At 41.2% G+C, this 27,803-nt stretch overlaps 3 protein-coding genes across 5 annotated transcripts in view; 1 reads left to right on the top strand and 2 right to left on the bottom strand.

Annotated features, from left to right (window-relative positions):
* Window positions 1-9,077, bottom strand: part of JAML (junction adhesion molecule like) — a 27,284-nt gene extending 18,207 nt beyond the window's left edge. Inside the window, exons 1-3 of one of the 2 annotated variants that reach the window (XM_072954023.1) lie at window positions 8,945-9,077; window positions 5,071-5,205; window positions 627-689 (exon numbers count right to left, since the gene is read on the bottom strand). In XM_072954023.1, coding sequence (XP_072810124.1) covers window positions 627-669 — 43 coding nt within the window. In that variant the 5' untranslated portion in view covers window positions 670-689; window positions 5,071-5,205; window positions 8,945-9,077. Of the gene's footprint in view, window positions 1-626; window positions 690-5,070; window positions 5,206-5,314; window positions 6,054-8,944 lie in introns of those variants that run through there. The other variant, XM_072954022.1, reaches the window with a different exon arrangement.
* Window positions 8,803-27,667, bottom strand: MPZL3 (myelin protein zero like 3). The gene is made up of 6 exons (XM_006207772.4): window positions 27,539-27,667; window positions 19,464-19,630; window positions 16,526-16,736; window positions 14,899-15,064; window positions 13,295-13,358; window positions 8,803-9,099 (listed from the first exon to the last, which is right to left on the bottom strand). Exons 1-6 carry the CDS (start codon window positions 27,609-27,611, stop codon window positions 9,073-9,075), a joined length of 708 nt encoding a protein of 235 aa, XP_006207834.1. The 5' UTR covers window positions 27,612-27,667; the 3' UTR covers window positions 8,803-9,072.
* The window catches only part of CD3E (CD3 epsilon subunit of T-cell receptor complex), a 43,057-nt gene continuing 42,904 nt past the window's right edge, over window positions 27,651-27,803 (top strand). For both annotated transcript variants that reach the window (XM_072954025.1, XM_072954024.1), the window contains exon 1: window positions 27,651-27,803. The gene's annotated coding sequence lies outside the window, so the exon portion shown is untranslated.

Here is a 27,803-nt window from a genome sequence, read left to right as displayed (position 1 = left end):
GCCAGGCGTGAGCAGCTGGAGCAGGCTTTTTAGAAGGAAGTGGAGCTTAAGGGGAAAGCTGAACGATACAGAAGTCTTAGGCAGGCTCGCTAGAGTGAGGTGGGGAGGGAAGGTTCCAGGCAAAAGAAACCACCCAAAATTGGGACAGAGCTCAGTACATTTGAGGAACTGCAAGAAGGCTTGCGTGGCTAAAGCATGAAAAAATTACAGGGCTTCTTTGGTGATTTCATTTCCTGATCTGAGACTAGCTATGGTTTAAAAGATAACGATTTAAAGTGCAGGAATGCCTGTGAGAAACTTACAGAAAGTTCAAAGAGAATCCCATAGGAAGGTCCTGGAACACCCAGTAAGAACCCAAAGGCATTTTGTTTCTAATAGAAACAGAGGAATAGACAGTCAGCTTTCCAAGAAAGAGCCTGCTACCTGGCCTCTGAAACAGCTGTTTTGTTTCAGCAAAACAGCTGTTTCAGCAAAACAACTGTTTCAACAAAACTATGAAGTTCCAGATTGGAGTTTCCATTTTCAACAAACCAAAGGGAAATGAAAATACATAAAACTGGCTTTTGAAAATGCATGCGACTTAGGAGAAATTAAACACCCTCCTTGGTCCCTTGGCTTCTACTTACCCAGTAACACTGGCATCAGGATGAGTTTCAGTGGGTGAAACATGCTGCCTTCAATTTTTCAATCTTAAGATAAAAGAAAAAAAAGTCAGAAAACAGTGTCAAGAGAAGTTCATTAATTTAACAAATCAATAGTGAATGTCTCTGCCTGAGGCACTGGGATGCGGCATTGAACAGGAAGACAGTGTAGTCTGCATGTGGGGGGAGATGGAGAGGAAACAGCAGCAAATGAATGAATAAGAAAGAGCAGATGCTGGTAACCGCTATGATGAAACAAAACAGACTGGTGTTTAGAGAGTCACTTGGGGCTGCTTCAGACAGGTGGTGAGGGAAGATTAGATGAAAGTTAATTTTCAAGATAAAAAAAAAAACAAAAACAAATAAAAAAGCAAATAATTCCGATACCCTTGAGATGACAACCCTAGACGTTCTACAGCCTGAGGGTTTTACATAAACAAAACGTTCCAGGATACTCAGCCTGAAACTCCTACCTATCTCTCCAACTCAGATAAAATTACTACTTTTAAGTGTATGAAGAATGTTCCAGACGTGTAGGAAAGGAGATGTGCAAGTAAGGGGAAATTTTTCAACTCAGTTAAGGTATTCACCAAGTTCTATGACTCAAAGAAGACATATGAAAAAATCTATGGAGAGTGTTTTTCTTTTTCTCATTTTTCAATTTTTTAGGCAGGATAGAAAGGGCACAATGAGAACTGGGCTGTCCATGGGCATAAGTATTTTTTAAATCTGTATTATCTCTGTTGTATTAATTTCACTGCAACCACCAGCTCCTGGGAAAAGATTTGCCATTCTCCAGAATGCCCCACAGTTTTCTTAACAAAACAGAACCCAAGCTCCAAGGAACTACAAGTCAACCAGCATTGGGTTCCTAGCTACTACTGTGGCTGGTTTCAGTCATGATCCCTGCAGCCCTAACATCCTGCCACTGGAGTAAATTCCATCGCAGAACCTGCTAGGAGGAAAGGTCTTCTTTGTGCATTAACATCATAGTACTCTACCTGGCTCTGCTGGGAAGTCTGGCACATATGGTGGCCATTTTAATTTATAAAAAATGATGACCTATGAGATTCCTTATGTATATTCTCATCAACAAAATCTTCCACCTGGAAAATCAGGGTCAAAATTTTCAAGGCAGTCCTACCTAGATATCACTTATGCAGAAAGTCAGTTGACCTTGCTGAACCTCACTTTCCTTACTTATAACATAGGGATAACACAAGGATCAAGTATGGTAACGCAGATAACGGTGCTTTGACAAATAGAAAGCATTACCACATGAGATCCTATTTGTTATAGCTTAAAAGTCAGATAGGAAGGAGTTTGTACCTTTAGGGCAGGGTTGGGGTTCTGAGCACCTACCTTTACAAGAATGGCAAACAATGAATCAGAATGAACTGGAAACTTCTTAGGTTTCAGTTCTTGAACCCCAAGACAACAATGTATAATAACTACACTGACTCAGATATACCAAAAGTCATATTAAGTTTCTTCAAACGTGAGGACATCTGATGAAAATACAAGTCTCTCTCAAGACAGCCACAGCCTTATTCCTGCTCCATGACATCAACCCCACCCCACACATACATGGGTGAGATGATAAAGGGCTTCCTTTATCTCGTAATTTTGATTCATTATATCTGGACACCTGAGATCCCTGTCGTGTTCTGGATGAATTCTTCTCCAGGGTGTTGGTTATGCTTCCTCACTGCCCAGCAAACGGCACTCATACATTCCCCAAAGCAGTCTGCTATTTGCATGGAGGAGTAATAATTGATTTACATGTCTAATCAAACCCCATCAAGTCTACACTCTCAAAGGCAAGTCCATAGGCATCTTGTTTATGACCATCCCATGCCTGTGCTACAGCATCGTAAAGCGCCTGGCATATACTGGATAAGTGCTGATAGCTGGCAATACAACCATCACGCTGCCATCAACTTAGATATCCTGTCACTGCACCACTCTATTCTAAGAGGAAACCAGCGACCCCAGAAAGACTCCGAATCTTGTCGTCAAACTCAAGACACTCAGAGCCACACCCAAACCATTTTCAAACAAATTCTAAGAAATGCACCAAAAATCTGATAAATAGAAGATACCCATTTGCAGTTGTAAGTACTCAGATACACCACCAGAACTCCATGTGAATGAATAGAGAAGCAATGATTCAACAGAAAATTCATCAATTTTTTTTTTAATTCTCTTCCTGGATCAGACCTTCCATTAACTAATTCTTTGATCTTTGGGAAACCACTTAATCTCTCTGGGCCTCATTCTTAACATTAAAGGATCAGACTTCCCCTCCTCCTAGTTAACATGGGACCACATTAGAAATCAGTAGCTGATACTCAATAAACCAGAGGAGGACGCACGCCAGGCACTATCTGAGAGCTCCATACATTAACCAGTTTAATTCTCAGAACCCCTTATGAGGTTTTATAGATGAAGAAACTAGGGCACAGACTGGTGAAGTGACTTGCCTAAAAACAGAGCAAGTGGCAGGGCCATGATTCAAACCCGAGCATTCTGGATCAAAGCCTGCTACTGCTCCTCCATGTGTGTAAAAGTAGTCCAAGAGCAAAGCTTCCCTGAACTTCATTTACCAAATCAAGATTAATCTGCTCCCCCGGACTGAATGCTCTCCCCAACCCCTTCCCCCAGGTAACTCCTGTTCATCGTTCAGATCTCAAGTTAAATGTAATTTCCTCACGGAAGCCTCTCCTGAACCACCCTTCCCAGGTCAGATCCCTAGCCACATGTTTTCATAGGACTATTTCTCTTTCCTTCAGGGCATCTGTCACAACTTCTAATTATCTATTTACTGATCTGCTTGTTTGATTAAAGTTTTGCTTTCTACCCTCACTCTCCAAGGCCATAAGTTCCATGGGGCCAAGAGCTGTGCCTCTGGCATCTCCAGGGCCGGCAGAGGAAGGTCTGGGTGGGAGCCCAGAGACCACACATCAGATGAAATAATAACACCTAACAGAGTCAAGAACACTCTAGTCCCGTTTCATGTTTCCTAGTTATTTGGCAAATATTCAGAAATTCTTACCATATAATATAGATAGATATTTTATAGAGAGAGTTCAGAATTTTATTACTCAAATATATAATTCAGCATATATATATGAATCTCAGTCTCTAAAAGTCTAATCAAAGCATTCAGATGCACATTAAGCACCTTGATACACTCCATATGAATTCTCAACGTAACCTGCTTCCTTTTCCAGATACTGATTTATCTCCTCACCAGAATGTTCTCGAGATAATTCTGCACAGGCAGTTATCTCATACGTTGGCCAAATGTTTGGAACTGAGCTCATGGTTCTTTTCACCATATAACTCTTGGCAAATATCTCCTATCACTCCTGGAGAGTTGTAACTCTCAGGACTCCTTATTCTATTATTAATAGTGTAGGGGAATTATTATCCTTGGCACGATTACAACAGGAAAAAAAAATCTTCGGAAAAGAGACTCATGGCAATGAGACTACCACACAGGATGTAGAAACGACCCCCAAATATTACAAGACGAAATAAGGGCGAGGCGCTCTGTCTCAGTCAAAGTGTCTGCCCCCAGTAAGGACAAGCAACCACCAAGCACAGCGACAACTACACCGCTTTCCCTCCTCAGGCAGCCTGCTGCACCTGCGATGCAGAGGCCCCTCAATTTACACACGGCTGTGCATCCAGGCTCTCGGATGTTTTTAGGTATACGAGTCCACATGAGCACTGTGAGGCATGGACCTCTTAAAATGCATCTGGATTTCTCCTCCCAAGACCATTTAATACAGACTGTAGGTTACATGGCTCCTTTTAATACAGTCTAGGTTGCATCGGTCAACCCTTGGCTTGAAGCGAACCTCGGAAGTCATCACTCCTGCTCTCTCCACAGGTGATACCTAAACCATCCTGCTCCATCCTTCCTGAGTTCTGGACTATGCAGAGGGTGTGGCAAGTATGGATAACAGCCTAGCTCTCTTGGGAGGTTTAAGTTCTTAACTCCTTAAGGTAAATCTTGGCCTGTCTCTGACTGGGAGAAAAGAAACAGTGTAGGAAGAATTCTGCCAAGAGTACAAGGACAGCTAGCCACAGCCCCATCTAAAGCCACAGACAACTTAAGAGCTAAAGCCCTATCACCATCTCCTATCACCACCATCATCCTTCTCATCATCATTTACTCTTTTATTAAGAGCAAACCTTACTCCTCCTCTCTCTGAGGCTCTTAACATAAGTTACTCTACACTACAGAGAGGAAAACCATACCCCCTAGACTACCCTGTGGCAGTCCTCCTGCAGAGGCTGACACATCTGTGCTCGCAGCCTCACAAAAGCATCGCCAGTCACTTAAAACCTTCAGAACCAGCCTTCTCCCAGGTGAGAAAAGTTTAAGTCATTGCTTAGGAAATACAGAGCAAATGCTTACCCAAGATGAGGAACACCAGGCGAAGCGATGCACTGAGCTCTCCCGCAGCTGCAGTCTCCAAGTTCGACTGAGGAGCCTTCTGCCTGCATGGAAGGTCAGGCTCAGAGCAAACCATATGCGTGCGATCTGAGGTGGCTGCAGAGACACAAACAGGAACCTCTAAATCAAGGTTCTCATTTCAGTCATCTGGCCTATTACCCAATTTTTATTTACACTTTCATTTAAAATGAAGTAATGCGTTCACCGTACTGAGGAGAGCCTTACGTTCCAGACCTCCACAGGTGCCATCCTCCCTTCTAGATGGCAGACTCGGAGGGTGAGGTCTTGAAGGGCATCAGGCAAACACACTGAGAAAGAAACCGGCCTCATGCAAACGAAATACAGTGAACTAAGACGAACACAAAACATTTTGCTCTGTGTCTAAAACACAGCAACTTCCCTTTTTTTTTCCCCCTCTCAACACAGACAGGCAATATGGCCAGGCAATCACCCAATCCCTGCTTCCAAAGATATGCCTCCCCAGTCCTCCAGTTCACCACCTAGACGTGTGAATTTCCTCGAGCATGTGACATCAGCATTTCTACAATACAAGAAACATTTTATTCCCCCAGAGAATCCCTTGGGTGACTTGGACATCCCAGGTAAGAACTCAAGGCTTGTTCACTTCAAGGTATCTTCTGCTTTGAAGTCATCACTTTAAAATAAGACTTCTCAGTGTACACGTCTTCAGCCTTGCCTGCATTGGCTTGGCTTTCACATGGGCATACTTGTTTTATGGAACTTGTTCTGCATCATTTGGAAAGTTCTCAAATGCTTGCTCTTCTCCAGGTCTACGCTGAGTGGCTCTTGAGAACTGGTGTGCTGGTAAGCTAGTAATTTAGTAAATAGGCCCACCATGGCCTATTTCAAACTACCCACAGTCTGACAATTGCCTGGCAAACTTCCTGAAACTTTAACAATCAGCTCATACTATGTGGCTCCCCCATCCCCCTGAATCTATGTAAGTTCTTGCTGGGGTACAGCTCAGAGATGAATGGTTACCTGATGCTGAAAATCACAAACCAACCCCTTCCACTTTCACATGACAGCTTTCATCTCACACCAAAGTAGATATACACCAAAAAGTAGCCAGAAAGTGCAAAGAAGTTTATTACCTACAATGTGATAATGATATCAAGAGTTACAGTGTCGACACAACATTCTAAAATCACTATAACTCAATAAAAAATGTTAAAAAAAAAAAAAGAGTTACAGTCTCTGTGCACGTGCCCCAGTAGTGCATCCCCTCCTACAAAACAAACAAACAAGGCAGCAAAATGCATGTTAGTAGTTAGGTACTGGGGTCAAAGTGATGGAGCTGCCTCTTCTAGCAGCAAAGTTTTGAACTGTGCAATTAAATGAGAGTCTTGGTCCACTTTCTACTGGTCATCTAACAGCACCCCTTTGGAACCACAACTGAGTGACACAAAAGAACATTCAGAGTCAAGATTTGGCTGCCAGAATTTTTTCTACACAAATTCCCTCATGAAGCACCAGAGCCCCGTTTGAGAGCTGCAGAAAACTAAAATGTTCCCCCAAGAAGCCTGAGGTAACAGGCCACATGGAAACAGGAAGCATTTTATAAGTTCACATTTGGTAACAGAATTAAAAGTTCAATGCAAAAAACTCATCAGGTAACGGAACCACAAGCAAAGACTTCAGCAGCCAAAGGAAAATTCTGAAAGGCTTTGAATCCCCACTGAAGCTTTCAGAATTAAATTCCCTTTCTAGACCAGGCTGCTCTCCATACAGTGTGATAAGAACTCATGGAGCAGCAAAAAGAAAAAAGAGAGGATAGCACCTTAGAAGATATTAAAACAGTAAGTTAAAAAAAAAAAACAAAACACTTTATCTTCCTTCCATCCTTAAAGAAGCAAGGTGTCCAAACACTGCTTTGTGCTCCTTTAAAGAAAAAAAAGCTGTAACCCAGACCTCAATGTAAGGGATGAAGAAGATAACTGACAGCAGCCTTAAGACGGTGCTGTGGCCACAAGCCGATGAAGGAGACTAAATGATCAACCTGCTCTGCTACTCGGAAGGATTTTACTGCTCAGTCATTCAAAAAGGAAGGGACTAGGTCAAGCCACGATCAAGGTTACGAAATATCACGACTAAGTATTCACATAGCACCATTTACCTAAAGTGACAAACATATCCCACCGGATGAATCCTCATCACATGCCTGAAAGGAAATTACAAGAAAACCCAGACAAAACTGGTTCTTCATTTACTGGGATGGGGCTTTACCTGGGTTCTCGTAACATCACCTCTTAGAGAAATGAGGACCCACAAAAAGTCTAGCTCACAATTAGATCTCTATCTTCCAAGTCCTAGAGCCCAAATTATTTATTCTCATTGCTCCAATTGTCTTCCTCTCTGTGCTGAGGTGTCAGATTGTCTCACTAGATTGGCCCCAGACAGCCACATACTTAACAAGAAGCCCAAGACTATGAGATTTAACCACTGTTAATGTAAACTGTTAATCTTGCCTTTGCTGCTTCTTCCGTATTTGACCAGAGATAAACCATAACATCTATTAACCAGACTCTTTAACCAGACTCTCTAGTCTAAGGATTATGTTAACAAAAGAGGCCAGACCAAACCTATGAGACAGAACTAATAACCCAAATTTTTAAAAACAGATCTTGGCAAAAATATAAAAGTGACTTTTTTATAGCATACAGTATATTATGCTATAATATGGAAATCTCCTGAGCCACCTAGCAAAGAAGGGTGGAAAGGGAACATCCTGTTGAGAAATCAAAGACAGGAGGAGAGGATAATTTCTGTCTCTCATCATTAAGAAGTAACTCTGTTACAGAAGACTACACAGTCACCTGTTCCTGACATGGCATACATATTTCCTAATGGCTTACAGAAAACCCCATGCAAATTAAAATTTGAAATAAGTTGCTGTAGCAGAACGGAGGAAGCTGATAGAAGGTATCATGAGAACAGAAGGAGGAAGTATAGGTGATGCACACCCTCACTTCCTTATCTCAAATATTATGCAAAAACAGTTTGTAAATACCTTAATTTGGTCATATTTGGCACATTTTAGAAATGAAAAAGCTTTGAAGAATAACACAGGTTAAAGATGATTTCATTGCAAATAACTGATAAAACATTCTACACATCCCCACTAAAAATCTTTTGAAGAGTTGTCCTCGCCTCTCTGATCTGAAAAACCGAGAAGAAAACTGAAACTCAGACAGCCCTAAGAAAGTAAAACTACGAACTGCACCTACCTAGTAAGATGAAAGAAAGGCATCCTTCTACCTTATCATTTCTTTTCTTAACTGTAAACTGATGGCACTTTAATACTTCAAAACCCCAGTCAGAACAAACCACTGACTCCTGATCCTACCAACTCTAAAAATATTGGGGTTATACACTCTAAGCCACCCAAACACACTGGATGATAAGAATTAAACCAATGAGTATATGCTGTATGCTAACTCACAGATGAAAATCACAGAATTCGTATCCCAAACAAACATTTTGTCTGGGAGCACATCAGGAAGCCCTAAGCTTCATTTCATTAAAATATATGGGGGGGGGGGGCGGGAGGAGGAGAGAAAGAGAGAGAGAGGCATCAGCAGTGTGGCCAACATCTAGGATTCTCCCTTTAAATAAATGGACGAAAACATGTAATACATTCAAGAGCAAAGGCAAAACAAAAGGATCTTTCTGTATAGGACAAGAAATTCTTCATTCAATTAGAGTATAAGTTATTAAAAGGGGTAGTTACAAGTCTCTTCTGAGAGTTTTTGAGCAGTTTATAAATACAAAAAGAACATTTCTTCAATAAATTAATGACTCCTAAAGGCTTTACTGGTGACTTCCAGAATCTTCCATCACTACTGTCCAGTCCAGCTCCACTTCTCTGAGAGGCTTTAGCTGCCAGTGGAACAGGCTGTTTTCTGTTACTAGGTGACTCTTCGTATGTCACGCAGACTTTCGTCAATATGTCTCTTCATAATCTGAATCCTGGTGGGGGAAGAACAGTAGTTGTGGTATATGTAGTAAGTATAATGCCACAGTCAGAATTTAGGCAGAGACCACACGTTAGGATCCCCCAAATGGAACTCGGCTAGGGCGACATCACAGTGAAATGGCACTGACTCCACTCACTTAAATTCCCATGAAGCATCACAAGACCTCAATAAAATTGGTGTCTGTTGGGCTAATTTCTGCTTCGAAACCCTAAGGGTTCCCTTCTCCTTGGTGAGTATTTTTTAGAATGTCAACACACGTGAAAAGGTGCCCACAGCAAAGTGTGCAGGACTGTAGCTAATTTAGGCTAGGAGTCAGTCTACCTCTGGGTCCCAATCCCAGCACCACTCCTTGTTGGCTTTGTGACCTTGAACATAGTTACTTAACTTCTCTAAAGCTCAGCTTCCATCAGTGTGCCTGGCACTTCGTAAGCCATCATTCAAGATTACCTACTGTCACTATTGTCTGTATCCTTCTTTTCACTATTTGAGCTTGTATTCATTGCTCCTAACCTCAACTGGACCATTAGTACCACCTGGCATATGACATTTCTCTAGCCCATTCATCCTCCTATTCTCCTAGAGGACTATTTTCGTATCTTTCTCTCTTTCTCCAAACCTCCAGCACTTCCTTCACGTTATTCTTAGTGATGACCTTGCTTTCTCCCATCACTGGGAACAGAGAAAAAGTTAGTAGGGAACTTCCACACGCTCCCACCACGATGCTCACCTGCTCATCTGCATCCGGGCCCATCTACCTGGACTTCCTCACTCTTCTTATGGATACACTCTCACTGCCTTTATCTAAGGCCGACATCTCCACTGATGCACTAGATCCTGACATCACTCCAGCAATCCTCTCCCTCTCCTGTAGCATCAATTTTTCCTTTTCTACTGGATCATTGCCATCAGCAAACAAATGTACTATAATTTCTCTCGTCTTAAAAAGAAAAGGAATGCTTGACACACTCCTCCCTCCACCTATTGCCCTATTTCTCTGCATCCCTCCACAGCAAAACTCCTGGAAAGTGTCGTTTACACCCACTGTCACCAATATATCTCTTTGTGTTCTTTCTTGACCCTACTTCAGTCAGGCTTTCAGCCCCACTATTCCACTGAAGCTGCTTTTGTCAAGGCCACCAATGACCTCCCCATTACCAGATCATCCAATAATCAATCCTTAGCTACGGGGGAGGGTATAGCTTAAGTGGTAGAGCCCATGCTTAGCATGCACGAGGTCCTGGGTTCAATCCCCAGTATCTCCTTTAAAAATAAATTAAAATCTAATTACCTCCCCCACTCCGCCAAATAAAGTAATATTATAATAAATCCTTAGCTTTCATCTTACTTGACCTGATTCATCAAAAACTGACATATTTAAGCACTTACTTTTCCTTTAAAAACTTTCTTCACTTGTCTCCCCGGTTATGGAACTCTCCTGGTTTTCTCCCACCTCACTGAACACCCCTTCTCAGCCTCCTTTGCTAATTCCACTTCATCACCCCATCTACCAACCTTGGGGCACTCCAGGGCTCAGTCCTTTGAGTCCTTCTCTACCTACACTCATTCCTCTGGTGGAAATATCTCTACCAGCCTCTATATACTAATGACTCCTAAACTTGTATCTCCCTTCTAGAACTCTCTTCTGACTCCACATCCACATAACCAATTGCTGCCTCCACAGGAAGTTTAATAAATATTTCAGATTTAATATATCCAAACTCAGCTCCTGATCTTTCCCCCCAAATTTGTTCCACCCACAGATTTGTACATACTAGAAAAGGGTAACTCTATTCCAGTTGCTTAAGTCAAGAACCTTGAAATTATCCTTAACTCCTCTCATTCTTTCACATAGACATGCAACCCATCAGGAAGTCCTTCTGACTTTATCTGCAAATTATAAACAGAAAACCACCACTTCCCACCACCTCCACCACCTGCCTGGTTCAAACCAATATCATTTTCTCTCATCTGCATTATTGCTAAAGTCTCTTTTACAGGCTCTCTGTTTCGGTCATGGTCCCTTACCACCTATTCTCAACACAGAAGCTAGAATGATTCTTTTAAAACATACATCAGTTCATAGCATTCTCTTCTCAAAAACCACCAGTGGATTCTATTTCATTAAGAATAAAATCTGGGTCATTACAATCACTGTAATGTTCTATAAGATATGACATTGTCTCTCAGAAGAAATACCATTCTTTGCCTTGCTCACTTCATTCCTGCCACACTGGCTTCCGTGCTGTTCCTAGAACATGCCAATCATGGCCCCTCCTCAGAGTCTTTTCACCTACCTCCTCCACCCAGTGTGCTCCTCCATGAGAGCCATATCGCTTGCTTCTACATGTAGGTGTTTCCTCAAATATCATTTCAGTAAGGGTGTCCTCAACCACCCTATTTAGTATCATACCCTCTTGTCCAGCCATTCCATCTATCTTTGCTATTTTATTGTTTCTTTATAGTATTAAGCACTAGCTGATATATTATATATTTTACTAATTGTAAAGAGATTTAGTTATTGTTCGAACCCTAATTTAAGAGAAGGTGACATTTCAAATGCGTTGGAAGATGAGAGTTTTCCAGGCATGGAAAGAATGTAATTTCTTTGAGGGCAGGGATTTTTGTCAGTTTTGTCCACTGCTGTTTCCTAAGTACCTAAAATTGTAGCTGGTGCACGTTAGATGCATGCTCAAAGAATAACTGTTGAATAAATCAGTATCTGAAATGTAGACAATAATATTATGAACATTAGCTCATTTCACGTTATCAAAATATTCAAATCCCAAAGAGTTGGTATTAGACCCCATCGACTGGCACTGTCAATCTTTCTCTTGTCTTTTCTATAATACTCAAGTACAGGAAAGAAAAAGAAACAAAGAATGCTGCAATGAGTAACTGGGCTGAGGTCATCTAAGCTGGGCAGTAAGCACAAAGAAGGCTCAAGTTTAAACCCTGAAATGACAGGTATGCTTTATATCAGATCATAAGTTGCTTTTGACTCTTTTCCAACTGTACCACATCAGAGAGTCTCTCCTCCTCCCAGGATTCTTGGACAACCACACAAGCCTGCCAGTCACAGCAAGCGCTCAGACGGGGAGGGATGACAGTCTCTAGAAATCTAAACCAAAACTCAAGCCTATCAACATGGGTATTTCTTTCCTTTTTTTTTTTTTTTTTTTTTGAGTAAAGGGAGCTTTATTTAGAGAGATACATACTGCATAGAGTGTAGGCTGTTTCAAAAGGCAAGAGAAAGGCCACGAGGTGTGAGAGTTGGGTGCTGGTTAAAGTAAAAGTAGGTACACACTCCATAGACAAAAGTGCGGGCCACCTCTGAAGAGGCAGCTAGAGAGGTGGCCACGAGGCGGGATGTCCCCAGTTTTTATGGGCTTCATGCCTCCAAGTGGGAGGACTATTCCAGCTACCCTGGGGAAGGGACTGGGATTCCCAGGAATTTGATCACTGCCCACTCTTTGACCTTCTATGGTTAGCCTTGGCATTGTCATGGCGCCTGTGGGCATGTTATTTATCATGCTAATATGTTACAATGAGCATACAATGAAGCTCAAGGTCTACTAGAAGTCAAACCTCCCACCACCTCAATCCTCAAGGCCTAGTAGGACTTGAATCTTCCACGGTTTTAGTGTTAATTTATGTCATTCCCTGAATGGCTGTGCCCTGCCCTCTTCCCTCCTGTCTTATTTCCCCATCAGAGATTTTACTCCCATAATCTTATGGGGGTGCAGAGGGAACATGGGTATTTCTTATCGACAAAACAATCAAGTCATTTAAAAGTTGTATCACTCTAATTCCCTGGAAAAAATGGAGGTTCAGCAGAAAAGCTCAATTCAGGGCTTTGGGTCCAGCCAGTCCAGGTCTCCTAGTGTGATGTTAGCAGCACAGGACACTCCTCTTTCAGGATGTTCCCTGTGAGTCAGCAGAGGCTGCTCTATACCATCCCCTTCCTGAACCTACGGATATCACTCTATGTCCATGAAACAGAAAATAAAATAATGCTTAGAATTGGTAAGGGTCCCCTGAGACCAAAAGACTTTCGGAGAAGACCTTGGATCAAACTTTGCTTTAGACCTAACTGCATAGCCTCTGCTGCCTCTGAGGGCAAAGGATCCCCTTAATTAAGCAGGAAAATGAAATGTGAACAGCAAACAGAAGAAATGGCATGAACTCACCAGGCACTCTGCACAGCGGACACAAAGCTTAGCCATGCAGTCATTCTCCTCCTCCTGGTCAGTGCTGCAGAGAGAGGGCAGGACCAATGTGAACAATCACCATCCTTGGTATAGGAGAGCAGTTAAGAAGACGACGTTGAAGTCAGACAGGTCTGGTTTTAAATTCCAGTTCTGCCGCTTACACTAGCAGGGTGACTGGACAAATTACTTAAGATCCAGAAGCTGTTCCCTCATCTCCAGAATGCAGGTATTACCAGCTACACTTAAAGGAGTGAATACAAATAAGCACACGTAAAACACATACCACAGAGCTTGGCACATAGTAACTACTTCAATAAACAGGAGCTATTCACATTCGTAACCATGGCTAAGGCATTGTGCTGGGCTGGGGGTGAAGACAGAAATAAAACACAGTCCCTTGAAGAGCTCACAATTTCATGGGTGAGAGATCTGCTAAAACCTAACAAGTACATTATAATACAATGTGATAAATGTTTTCATAGACTTAAGGTCAAACTGCTGTGGGCAGCAAGGAGAAGCAAGTGATCAGTTTTCCCTGGAAGACTCAAGGAAACTCAAGAGAAAGGGACATTTCAGCAGGATCTTGGAAGATAAGGAAGCACTTTCCAGGCAAACAAGGGAAGGAGTAAAGGGATTCCAGGTGAGAGAAAAGCACATGGAACATTTTTTTTTAAAGCTCTAAGTGAATGCAGTGTTTGCCGAAGGCAGTAACTCACTGTGGAGTGAATGAGAAGAAATGACAAGAAACAGTGTAATAGGGTCAAATCGTAAGGGGTCTTGTTAGACCATGCTTAGAGAAAGGCATTTTAGTATTTTTACCAAGAGCTCTTTGCCTTTTTGGGGGGCCACAGATTCCTTAGAAAGGGCATTCTCTCTCCCATTAAATAAATGTGCCCTGAGCGCACATACACACACATACAGATTTTTAGACTCTTTCAAGGTAAGACTTCTCTTCCCAGGTTAAGAGCCCCTAATACAGGCAATGGAGAATCAACAGGGTTTTATGGATACTTTTATTACCTTTTTTTCTTTTTGTAGTGGATTTGTTCTTAGGGAAAATACTAGATCATACCTGCTTCACTGGCAAGATGATGTTTGATACATGCTTTTGATAACCACAATCCAGTCAGCCCCTTTGGAGCATCTGCTGACCAAGAACAATTCTCACTTAATTTAAACTGTTTTGCCCTCCATGGCTGTTCTGAAAGCCTCTCTCACTGCTCAGGCATTTCTGTCGGGAGACTTCAGATGGGTGCCAAAACAAGAAAGGGGGGGAGGGGGAGGAACTAACTTGTTGGAATTTTCCACTCAGTTTGAAGGAATGCGATAGTCCCTTCAGAATTCATATTCAGAACCACAGCACTGTCCAATCTCATTTCCAAAAAGAGAGACTAGGACCATACAATCAACCCCTCCATCTCTCTCTCCAAATTAATATCCGCAAGTTTCCCTTTCAGCAGAAATTAAACTAAGCCTGCAAGAAAGGAAGATATGGATGCATGGGTCTGGGTACTCTGTGGATGCAGAGCCCACAAAGCAGGGCTGTGAGGAGGACTGACTGCTGGGGCTCCAGCTGGACTTACTCATCTGAAACCTCAATAGACGACTTCTTATAGCCAGACCTGCTTCTCTTCTTCAGCCCCGCAGACTTCCTCCCCATTCTCACCAGCAGCAGAACCACCACCACAGCTGAGGGAATGAAGACCAGAATGGAAAGTAGGGCCACGGAGGAGAGCATGGTGCCAAAACCTGGAGGAGGAAAAAGAGAAGGTAAAAGAGAGGGACACGCAAAGTGCTTCCTTTGACGTGACATAGGTTTTACTTTTGCTCTTACATTTCTTCCAATTACAAATGGGGGTAAATTCATTGTAGAAATGGTGGGAAATACACAAAAGTACAAAGAATTCAAATTTACCCATAATCCCACTACCTAGGATCAACATGTCAGTATCTACCCATTCACTCTTCCTTCTAGGAGTATGTGGATTGTGAGCCTGAATACAGGGAGGAGAGTATATTTTTAGAAGTATGGATCATATTTTACACAGTATTTCTGATCTCTTTTGTTACTTACTATATGATAAATATTTGCCAACAATAGCCCTTCCAGGTGTGTTTTTAATGGCTGTATAGTATTCTACCATATTGAAACTTATTGAATTAATCTTCTAATGCTGGACATTCAAGTTGTTTTTAATTCTTTGCTTCAGTGAGTTATATAATGATGATCATCCTTGTATGTAAATATTCACATTTAGCTCTATTTTTAAGATAAAATTTTTAAATGAATTACTAGATCAAAGGGTATATATACTTCTAAGGTCTTTCAGAAAAACTATACCAGTTTCTACTCCTGCTAGCAGTATGAGTGTGCCCATGTCTCTGAAACCTGTGAGTTATTGTCTTAAAAAAATAAAGAAAGAGAAAGGGGAGGAGGAAAGAGACAGACCAAAAAAAAAAAAAAAAAGATTTGAGCAATGACAAGGTATCTATAACAAACCAGAAATGCAGTTCTGTATCTCTCAGTCTTTGGCTCAAATCCAAATAAGGTCTAGAATGATCAGTCAATCGTGACCATGGAATAATGTAGAAAAAAAGGTCAGTCCTCAACCCACTCTCCTCCTGTTTCACGCTAAAAGGAAACAGCTTTGCAACATAAAAGAAATGTGCTGCCTCCATTTTTAGAAGAGGTACCTTTTCAAGACACAGATAAGAACACAGTCTCATAACTGAGGGTATGAACATATTAGGGAAACCAGAATGACTTTTATTTCACACAGATAGCAACCCTCCATTTATTCAAGGGTTTGCCATACATTCCGCAGGACATCTGGTCACCTGAAATTAAAACTAAAAGGATAATGGAGAAAATATGATAATATTTGAAGAAAACTTTAGTTTGCAAAATTAATCTTAAAATATTCATCCTAAACCTTTAATGAAAAAGAATACGAAAATGAATATATGTATGTATGTGTATATATGCATGACTGGGACACTGTGCTGTACACCAGAAATTGACACATTGTAATTAACTGTGCTTCAATTTTAAAAAATTCATCCTAAAAGACAATTCAAGATGACAGAATGTTCCAATGACCAACTGGCTTACAAAGATAGGTAGCTTTGCTAATCACTGATCTCCCCACAAACCACCACAGTAGTCACAGAGCACTCGCTGCAGAAGAAGGTTGGTGGCAGTTAGCTTACCCCTTTCTGTGACTGTTAGCTCTGTCACTGGAATGTTATGGTGCACATCTGGGGGGTTCTTCACAGCACAGCTGAATGTCCCATTGTCCTTTATGGTAGGGTTGCTTATGCTTATGGACGCATCCCCTTTGTACACATCTCCAACCCAGGAAATTCGATCCCGAAATGTGCCTGCTGTGGTTGGGTACTGGAAAGACTGATAATGAAAAATCTAAGAAAGCAACACCATGAGAAAAAGTTAATTTGGAAAATGCAATGAAAGTGTAAAGCTAAGCAGATCCAAAATAAAATCCAAATGTATAATGGGCTGTCTCAGATAGACAATTTTTTTATGCTTTGTTCACCTCTATCCTATAGCTTAAAAGACAAGTTAATAAAACTTATCAGAAAAAGGTTTGATGAAAGAATCCTGGGATCCTAACCATCGAACCTCTTCTAAATTCTCCAGAAAGTCCTAAAGTTGTCATTGTCAACCAGGGGCAATTTTGCCCTCCAGGAGATATTTGGCAATATCAGCAGATATTTTTGGTAGTCACAAGTGGGGAGAGTGCTACTGACACATAGCAGGTAGAGGACAGGGATATTGCTAAAAATCCTATAAGGCATAGGATAGCCCCCCACAACAAAGAATTACCTGGCTCAAAATGCCAAAAGTGCCAAAGCTGAGAAACTCTATTCTAAAGTGGCATCTACTTTTCATATAGTACTTTATAATATACAAATGATTTCTATATATTTACTCATTTGAGCCTCACAACAATACTGAATTATACATGGGGCAGGTAGAAAGGGAAACAAGGTCAAAAACAGAAAATTAGGGAGGACGGTATAGCTCACGTGGTAGAGCACATGGTTAGCATACACAAGGTCCTGGACTCAATCCCCAGTACCTCTTCTAAAATAAATAAATAAGTATAAACCTAATTACCTCCCCCCTAAAAAAAAGTCAAATGAGTTACTCAAAGACACACAGCTGATAAGTAAGAAATGGGAGATTTTTGTTTATTCTCAAAATCACCAGAGACTATAACATAAGCTTCTCTCGGGTTACATACATACCTTGGCAATTAATGAAAACCCCAAGTCAGGTGCATGATGGGTACTCAATGAATATATGTTGAATTAAAAAGATGCTGTTCAGATTGGTGCTCAGATACTCCATCACCAAAAGCACCTAATTATATCTGGTGGTAGGCAGGTACTCCAATACAATAGGGTCCTCCTATGCAAGATTCAAGGCTTTCCTCCTTCTTTGCTTACTTGGTGCCTCCTCATTTAGGAACCCAGGCATTTATAAACACTGAACTGCCCAATTTTGAAGAGCAACTTTCCTGAGAAGATGCTGAACCACTTATTGGCTCATTTGTTCAATGCATTCATTTAACAAATATTTACCACACACCTACTGTGTGTTAGGCACTGTGTTAAGCAAAGTGATACAGTGGGAGCCAGACAGACACAGCCTCTGCTCTTGTGGAATTTACTAGCTAGTGGGAAATACAGATATTAATAAATAATAAAATGTGTAATGAGTTTTCTAAAGAGGGAGGTAAAGAATGCCCATCACTATTTATCAACATCAATATAAAAGGGTTTGAAACTCTTTTATTGACCAAAGCCTGCAGTGCTTTGGTCAATAAAAGATTAATTCAACCTGTAAATTCCAAGTTAAATTAGTGATACTCAAATCCTGCTAACTGACTCGTCTGACAGAACCCTGACTGATCACATAACTGCAACAACATGTTATGTGACTTTAAGGGTCCACTAATTCCAACTTGGGTGAGTTTGCTGATTTCCTGACTAGCCTTACAGAGAACAGCAGCACACAAGAGCTGCTGTTCACGTTGAAGGTTTCTGACCCAAGAAGACAACTATTGTTTGCTCTTTCCTACTTTTAAAAAGGAAAAGCCATTTAAAGCCAGCCATAGTTTCCTGACCACTCAAAATAAAGTCTAAAGAAAAAGGGACCACAAATACAGCCTCGATTCCTTCCCTGGAGCCACCTCCAGGGGCACAACTGGAGCTCCTACAGTAGCTACTTGTGGATGCTACGTGTCACTCAACAATGGCTCCTAAAACAAAATCCAACACTTATACATTAAAATCAAAGAGAAAGGACACAGAATAAACAAATTAAGGATACTTTCAAAAATACAATCTCGTGTACCACTATGACATTCACATTCTTGATAAAAATCTATCCTGACTCAGGATATTGCTGGAAGCACACAGAGAAAAGGTGTGTTTTTTTTTAATAGCACAGCAATCTTCAGTTAGACACCCACAATGGGATTTGAGCCATAAACGTGTTTCATATGTGTGAATAAAGTATATTGCTTCTAATACTGCAAGACCGTCTGTCACCAACAGCATCTGTCATCAACATAAGGTGCCACCACTTCCTTCAAAGGGAGCTATATAAATCAATGCAGATGTTTATACACTGGGAGAAGATGCCAAGATCACCTTCAGAGTACCGATATGCAAGCAGATACACCCAGTGAAGCAACTTCACGTGACAGGAAAGGAGCAGCTTTAAGAGAAAGGATATCTATGACTGGGACCTACAGAATTTTTCTATCCAACAGCCCTGGAGGTACCCTTTTTCAGTACATCAAATCTGAAACTCAAGCTACGAAGCCATCAAAAAGAAACAACAAAGGGGAAACAAAACTAAACCACATTTCCTCTTGAGTCTGACAGTGTTTTTTTTTTTTTCCTATAGCTTATTTACAAGATTCTTACATAGAAGAAAAAGCCCTGTGTGACCAAATCAATGTTATATGGGGTAGAAGCTCATCTCTTTCTTTGTAATAGAAGCTCATCGTCTATTCTAAGTGGAGAAGGTCTAAGGTGTGCCTGTGATCTTAGGATAAAAGGAGTCCAGAGCTGTTAACCACAGAAGGTTCAGAGAAATACCCTGGTGTACACTTACTGATTCTGTGCGACTGCTGCTCGGAGGTCGATATGTCCAGTCTATGGTGAGTTTGTCAGTGACAGATGAAGTCGACTTGAAGGTGCATTTCAACTTGATGTTTTCTCCAACATACCCCCGGACATGGGCATCCGCTTTAATCTCCAGGGAAAGGACGATGTAAATACCTAATCAAAGCAAGCCCAAACATTTAAAATGTGTTCATTTGGGTGTAATATATAGCTGTGAGTGAAACAATACAGTGACACTATTTATCATTTTGGGGGCTCTCATCAAAAAGCCATAGCAGTAAATATCTCCTCAGGCAAGCCCAAAAGGGTAAGGAGCAAGATACTTGCATTAATTGAGGGTGGTATTTTTGTCATTTTACAATGTTAAATCACAGAATGAATGCTTGGGTAAAAATTTTAAACCTGGTCACACCAGCATTTTTTCAAATACAGACCTGTGGTTAAATTACTTACAACCAAGTAGGTCAGCCCACAGCAGGCTGCTCACTCCCTTGACACACTTACGCCCCAGGAATATGGCAACTGTTGTGATCTGAGGGATTTAACCCCAAGTACAGCAGAGCTGAAACCTGAAGCTATCACTGCCTCAACCATGAGCAAAATCAGAGTAGGAAACAAGAATAAGAATTTTTTTCAAAGAATTTTATACATCTACCCCAAGGTCCCACCTAGTTAGTTCTGTTTTTCCCTTTCTTAAAGCTGGTTAGTGATTCGCACATCCATTCAAAGTAAATAATGGGGAGGAAAAAATTTATTAAATTTATAATTTAAGGCATTCTAAAATGTAAAAATAAGACATCCTTTCAAACTCTTTTCCTATTTCCAAAACCACCTGACATACCCAACTTTGACACCCCATCTCCCCAGAAAGAGCTGACACTTTCTTCTGACCAACCAATCTCCTCTGCTTTCAGAGAACAGTGAGTAGAAATTTATCTTCAACTAGGGAGCCATTTTTTGGGAAAGTAAGCCACCAGCCCTTTGGTTTTCCTGCTTCCTTCTCCACCTCATTGAGCCATGATTCATCTGGGAGGCCAAAGACAAACAGAGCAGCAAGGCTTCAGAAGAAAGCAAATCCACACACCATCCTGAAAACCAGAAGAATCTCTGGTTGAGACAGGATGCAAATCCAGCCCTATCACTTGCTGATTCTGTGCTCTTCGCAAGTTTACTTGCTTTTTTCATTTTCCCATCATGGTAGGAATGACAATAATGACACTTACCTTAGAAGGTCACTGTGAGGAATCAATGAATTAAAACATGTACCACATTAAGAAGCCTACCTAACCTAGAGTAAGTGCTCGATGCACACTCAATAGCTTCATCACCATTACTGCCACCTCTTTAGTTCTGCCCATACTTTCTCAATCTTTCCTATCACAGACACACTTATGAGTCAACAGTTCCACCTGTCTTTACCTCTGCTGCTTTGAATCATGTTTCTTGCTCCTGTCTAGACAATCTAGTCTGTTCACATTCCTCTTAAAAGGAGGAGACCAAGGCTAAGCTCACAAATCTACTAAGAATCTGACCCATCCCAAAGATGAGGATTACTTCTGGTTCATCCAAAACATCCTCTCTGACTTTGCTATGCTAAACTTGTCATTCCTTCCATGTCTTTGCAAATGCTGTTCCTCAGCCTGGAAAGTCTTCATCCCTCAACCCCTACTCTCTCCCAAGGCCTCACTCCTGACCCACCTTATTCATGACTCAACATGCAGCTCTAAAAACTATAAAGAAGAAACTAATGGATAATCTACACTCTTCCCACACCCTCTACATCTTTTGTCCTAAAACATAAGTATCTCAGAGAGATTTTCAAGTATGGATTTAGAATTAGACAGACCTGGACTTGAGTTCTAGTCCAACTACTTTCTAGCTGTGAGAACTTGATCATAGTTACCTAACCTGTTCACGCTTTAATTTCCTCACTTGGTAAGCAGGAATAATAAAAAGATCTATTTCATTGGGTCACTGTGAGGCTCTAAGAAGATTAAAGAAGGTTACACATAAAATGCTTAGCAAAGCACCTGAAATTGAAACTTTCAATAAATGTTAGCTATTATCATTAAAATGAATGCCACAAATATTCAAAAAACCTTCAGTAATTCCCTACTGGGCTATAAAATAAAATCTAAATAGTAACAATCTGGCCTCCAACTTCTGCTATTCCACCCACCTACATCCATCCCATCCCCTTCATCATGCCCAGAATGTCCTGCCATTTCTCAGATTTACTATGTCCTTCATGCTACTGTGACTTTCTTTGAGCACACATATCATTGCTTGCGCTCAATCTGTAAAGACTATTTCCTCCATTAAATGGAAGTACCTTGAGGGTAAAATTCAGAGGGAGGAGAGCAGGCAGAGAGAGACTGAGAGAAAGAAATGGACATGTCACCCAAATTTCTAGTATAGGAACAAAGTGTGCTTATTAGCCACCCACTCTCTTCCTATCCCCATTTTTACAGTACTTGCAATATTCTTAAGTCCCCTAGACACCTACCTTTCCATTGTACTGATTTAGGAAAAGCTCAGCCCTAGATGATCACTTCTAGATTGCGGCTGGTGTACGCTGAAGGAGAAAAATTGCACAGTTGCACAGATAGTTCCATAAGAAATTCATGAATCCTACCAGCAGCTGAGCCCTTGACGAGGCATGATGACTCTTTAACTGGCCTAGGTCAGCTCCTCTGTCTGGCTCCTCAAACTTGCCATTCTCTTTTATCCTCTATGCAACCTACAAACCCCCATTCTAGAAAAAAATGTCTCCTCTTACTTCTTCAAGAAAGCTGAGGCCAAACAAACTACTTAGTCACGAATCTTCCAGCATGTGCACCTATCCTTACCTCCAATCTGAGAGGGTGTGGTGTCCTTTTTTCTATGCAACGTTAAGCCCTTCTCTGCCTGGATCCCTCCCTTCCAAACCCTGCTCCAGAAAAAAAGAAAAAACAAACAACTCTCTCTGCTATCTTCAACGTCTCCCTTTCAAGAGTGGTTCTTTCTCCCCCTCCCACCTCTAAACACACAGAAGTCTCTCCCATCCATAAAAACAAATAAATAACAATAAAACAACACAATAAGAAATTTTCCTAACCCTGTAAGCCTACTCATTACCAACTACTGCCCTCTCTTTCCTTTCTAAGCCAAGTTTGTGAAAGGGTTGTCTATATCTGATGTCTCCCTTTCCTTTCTTCCCATCCACTTCTGGACCCTTACAGCATAATCTGGACTCCACTAACACTTCTGGTAAAGGGCACAATGTCTTAAAATTGCAATATCCAGTGGATAAAAACTCCAATAGGCAATTTTCTGATAAGCACTATGAAGAAAAGACAAAGAGGGTGGTTATGAAAACTGTACTTGTTATAGTAGGGGAGCAGGGAGTGGTTAATGAAAGCTTCCCTGAAAAAGGTACTTTTGAGCTGAGTTCTGAAGGAAGAGTAACAAGGTGAGGAGAGGGGGAGTATTCTGGACAGAAGATACAGCATATGCAAAGGTCCTATGCCAGAAAGGAGAACAGTTAGTCAAGGAACTGAAAGAAAGGCAGTAAGGCAGCAAAACAAAGAGCAAGAGAGAGAAGAATGAGATAGCTAGGAGGTAAGCAGAAATTAGCTCATGCAGGACCTTAGAGATTTGAGTCCTTATTCTTAGAATAATGGGAAGCCATGGAAAATACTTAAGTGTGGGACTGAGTGAGAAGAGACATGATGAAGTCTGAATTTTTCAAACATCACTCTAGAGAAGACACTTAGGAGGAGTCAAGAGTAAATACAAGATTACTCACAAGGCTACTACAATAGTCACGTGAGAAGCTTGAACTAAGTTGGTGGCAGTGGACCTGGAGAAACTAGGAAGACAACAACAGTTACAAGGTAAAATCAGCAAGAACTGTAATAGATCATATGCTGACTATTAATGAAAGAGAGGTATCGAGAATGACTCCCAGGCTTCTGATTTGGCAATACCATTCACTGACACAGGGAAGACTAGAAAAGTACCAGGCTTGGCAGGGAAGAACGTGAATTTGATTTTGGGTAAGTCTAAGGTACCTTTGAGATATCCAAGGAATAATGTCAAGGGGGCAGTTGGTTTAGGGCAGGGGTCAGCAAACTATGGCCCACAACATCTTGTTATAAATAAAGTTTTATTAAAACGCAGCCAACTTCATTTATTTATGTATTGTCTAGGGCTCCTTTGTGCTACTCCAGCCAAGCTGAATGGTTACAGCATAAATTATGTGACCCACAAAGCCTAAAATATTAATTCTCTGGCCCTTTATAAAAGTTTGTGAACCCTAGTTTATAGCAAAGAAGAAATATGGATTAGTGTTATAAATCAGAATCTCATTAATCTCCCTCCAACCAATTCTCCATTCTGATGTGTTACACACACACACTCACATCTCTGAGAGTTCCTATCTTTCTAAGGCTCCTCCTTTCCTACCCATTCCTTAAACACTGATGTTTCTTAAAGTTCCACCCTGAGCCCACAGGCCTTCTTTCAATATGTTCTCCTTGGACAATCCTATCCACTTCTATAGATTTCACAACCACTAATAAGCTAATAACTCCCCAATCTATGTTACTGGCTATGATATGCTTCTGAATGTCCAAATATTACTTGAATATCACTACCACAAAACCTCAAATTGAAGGTAATGAACACTCGTTTGTTACCCACTCCATATCCATTCCCCTCATCTCCTTTCCTAACAACACGCAGATTTTCTGTGGATATCTACCCTTTCCCACATAGCCCATGAGCTTGGATGCCGATGCCTTTGCCAGGGAAACAGAAGGCACAATCAGCTAAGATTTTGAAAAGTGTATGGACCACTTTTCAAAAGCACTTTTCTCAGGGTCAAGAAAGCCAACAAAGGCACAAAGCCTTTACCACCCCAGGACTGAAGGGGCAAAGGGAGGAAATGCTGCAGCCTGGTAAGAACTGGAGCTCTGGGCCACTTGATAGAAGCTGTAGCCATAGAGGAACATAGCTGCTACAGACCACGGCACCATGAGGGGGAAGGGGCAAGGAAGAAATATCCTGATGTCTTTCTCCTGCCCTTCGGTCTCCTGCCAATGCTTTCCATTGACCAAACCAAACTGGAAGTCAGAGGAAGAGAGCCTGGATGATGCAGTTTAAGGGTCAGCTCTCCAGAGAGTAGGGAAGAACAGAGAAGTGAATGGGTCTGGTGGGAGAGGAGCAAACTAAGCATAACTAGTAACTGACCCTATACCCAGCTCCAGGGGCCTGGTGGGGTGGTGGGGAGGCTGACTCAGATTGGCCTAAACCAATCATTACATCCAGAGGTATGCTGGTAAATAGCTAAAAATAGAAAACCCAAGTATGTAGACTTTGACCATTTCTACAGTGCAAGTACTCCCACCATGGTTAATTTCTATAATTACTGAATTACAGTAAGTACACCTTTAATAAAGTGACCTACTAGCAACTTCTTCCTTGTCAACGTATTTGAACTCCACATTCATGAGCATAATTTTGCCACAAAGTTATCAACATGTAAAGTCACCTTTCTGAAATCTAAACACTGGATAAGCAGGTCTCAAATGTATAGTTACAGAAACGTAACCATAACATCCATGGATAAACTAAATAAATCTGTACTACTAATCTACACATCAGGATGTTAGTCCCCTCTGGAAGAGAAGGGACAGTGACTGAAAGGAGGCATAAGGGAAGTTTTTGGAATGCCAGTAACAGTCTATATTCTGAGTTGGATGCTGGATACCCAGGTGTGTTCAGTTGCTGAAAATTTATTGAGCTGTACACTTATGACATGTGTACTTTTCTCTATATATATTTTACTGAAATTTAAAGTATTCTAAAGTCAATAGATATAAAATAACTTGTCTCCTCCACTCAAAAATAAGAAAAAAAAATACCAATCCAATGTTACATTCATTCAGAAACTTTCATCCTAGGCCTAATGTGCTAATGAATATTTATCTCTTCCCCTGAGTGAAAAAGCATCTCACCAGGTAAAAACAGCCAACTGTGGAAATACTCACAATAATTAAAAACATTTTTAATCTGAGAGGAAAACAAGAAAATCACATTTAAGCATAAGTAATTTTATACATGGAAGAAGTGGGGGGAAAAGGCAAAAACTCCCAATTTTATACACCCAAGTTTCCAAAATACAAATCTAGCAACCTTTGACTCACAAAACTGCACACTTAAATGGAAAAGAGAAAAGTGTCAGAGCCCTAGGCTGGCCAACCTACTGTTTCTACATACTTAGACAACTAATAAAGCAGGTCCATATTTGTTACTTAGGGAAAATTCAAGCTAATGATTTAGTGGGTCCTAAATTTGAAGAAATAAGGCAAATAAAAACTGGTATGAAACCAAAGCCTATTACCTAAGAGATTAAAAACAAAAGACCCCCCAAAAATGAACCCTGAAAATATACTAAGTGAAAAAAGCTAGTCACATAAGAACACATATTGCATGGTTGTGTTTATGTGAAATGTCCAGAACAGGCGAATCCACAGCACTAGAAGGTAAACTGGTGTTTGCCAGAGGCAGGGGGAAGGGAAGAGTAAGGAGTAACTGCTGATGGCTACGGAGTTTCTCTTTGGTGTGATGAAAATGTTCTAAAATTGATTGTGGTAATAACTACCTAACTGTGAATATACTAAAAACCATAGAATGGTACACTTTAAACGTGTAAATTGTTTGGCATGTGAACTGTATCTCAATAAGGCTGGTTTTTTAAAAGGCAAAAGATAAATCAACAAGGACATATAGATCATAAACTCAACTTGTAATGTTTGAATTATTTGATGTGTTGAATTGATGGATGTTTTTTCAATGTGAAATGACATCAAGTTTATGAAACCACCCACCATTTCTAGAATATTTTTTTCAAATAGGGCAATATTTAAAGATTTCTGTGTCTGTGTGTGTGAGCAGGAGAGAGGGAGGGAGAGAAGGGAGAGGGGAAACTAGGATTATTTGGAGTGACAACAGATGGGCCTAAATAGTATATTGCAAAATAATTATCTGAAAAACTGGATACTGTGATGACGCAGGTAGCTGGGAGATCAGGGAGTGTGCTGGCAGCGTGAATATTAGTCATCAAATAAATAAAAACTCCCCAGCCTTACCTGCTGAGATTTAGAACACCTGAAACCTTTATGTTACAGGTCCCCTTCAGAAATTCCCATTACCCACAGGGAAATTTTATTAAGTTAACAATTCACTCTGATGCTAGCTCTACTAACATGCAGATTTCCTGGGGAAGGAAGACAGACACACACACACACACACACACACACACACACACACACACAAACACGAAATAACTGCACCCTAAAATGAAGGTAATTAGGTTGACTGAAATGTGTGCAACTTGGAAACTGCATCAAAACAAAACTTTCCCAAGTTTTAAGAATATGTCATAGTGAGAATACTGTACTCCCGATATCCATTAACAGATTAAAATTTTAACAGAATTGATATGCCCATCCTTCTATTTTTTTTAAGCAGTTGCTTTTCCTCAACAAATATGTCTCTATTGTAAAGAAATTAAAGCATATCCTTTCTGTGACTAACAAAAGTTTTACTTCAGAGGCCCTGACAACCACCTACAAAAAAATAAAATTACCAACAGTCAATTTACTTTCCCAAAATTACTGGGACAAACTATTGAAGACCAGAGCTGTCCTTTTCTAATCAAGATATACAGCCCACAAAACCACAGCCCAGTCAACCACCGATAACTCATCACAACAGCGGGTGCCCCTAAAGCCAGAGCCCTTTGTGATTTATATCAAGTCGTGCCATCACCACAATACAGTCCAAGTCACGCAAGGGTGGTAGAGCTCCCAGGGGCTCAGGAAAGTACGAACAAGGTACCAACTCCCCTCAGGTGGGTGGAGATTACGAGAAAACAACACCCTCCCCAAGCCCTCTGGCTTCCTTCCTTCCCAGAAGCGTTGTGGGGGCTTTTCGGAGACCCCCACCGGAACCGGAAAAGCGACCATCTTCCCTAACACCCCCGGCCGGAAGTGTGGCCGAGCCCGCCGGCGCACTCACCCTGGAAGAACAGGACGCCCAGCAGTGGGCACAGAGCGCAGCCATGGCCTCCAGCCGCCCCGCTCTGCTGCATCCCGACTGCTCTCCAGATGCTTGCACACCTGTTTACGGCTCCCGGTAACCACACAGGTAACACCGGAAGTGACGCGAGGGCGGGAGGCCGCGAGACCTAAAATGGCGATTCGGGTTGCCATAGCAACGTGGCTTCTTTCCAGAACCGCACCTGGGTTTGCTCACGTTAATTCCTCGGTTCTTTAACTCTCAG

The sequence above is a fragment of the Vicugna pacos genome, chromosome 33 (assembly GCF_048564905.1).
Source record: "Vicugna pacos chromosome 33, VicPac4, whole genome shotgun sequence".
Taxonomy (NCBI): Eukaryota; Metazoa; Chordata; class Mammalia; order Artiodactyla; family Camelidae; genus Vicugna; species Vicugna pacos.
This window is presented reverse-complemented; position numbering and strand designations above follow the sequence as displayed.

Coding starts and splice junctions, on each gene's coding strand:
- MPZL3 (XM_006207772.4), bottom strand. CDS start 27,611: ATGCAGCAGAGCGGGGCGGCTGGAGGCCATGGCTGCGCTCTGTGCCCA. Junction 19,631..27,538: donor GGGCGTCCTGTTCTTCCAGG/GTGAGTGCGCCG, acceptor TGCTTTGATTAG/GTATTTACATCGTCCTTTCC. Junction 13,359..14,898: donor TCTATTGAGGTTTCAGATGA/GTAAGTCCAGCT, acceptor CTCTCTCTGCAG/CACTGACCAGGAGGAGGAGA.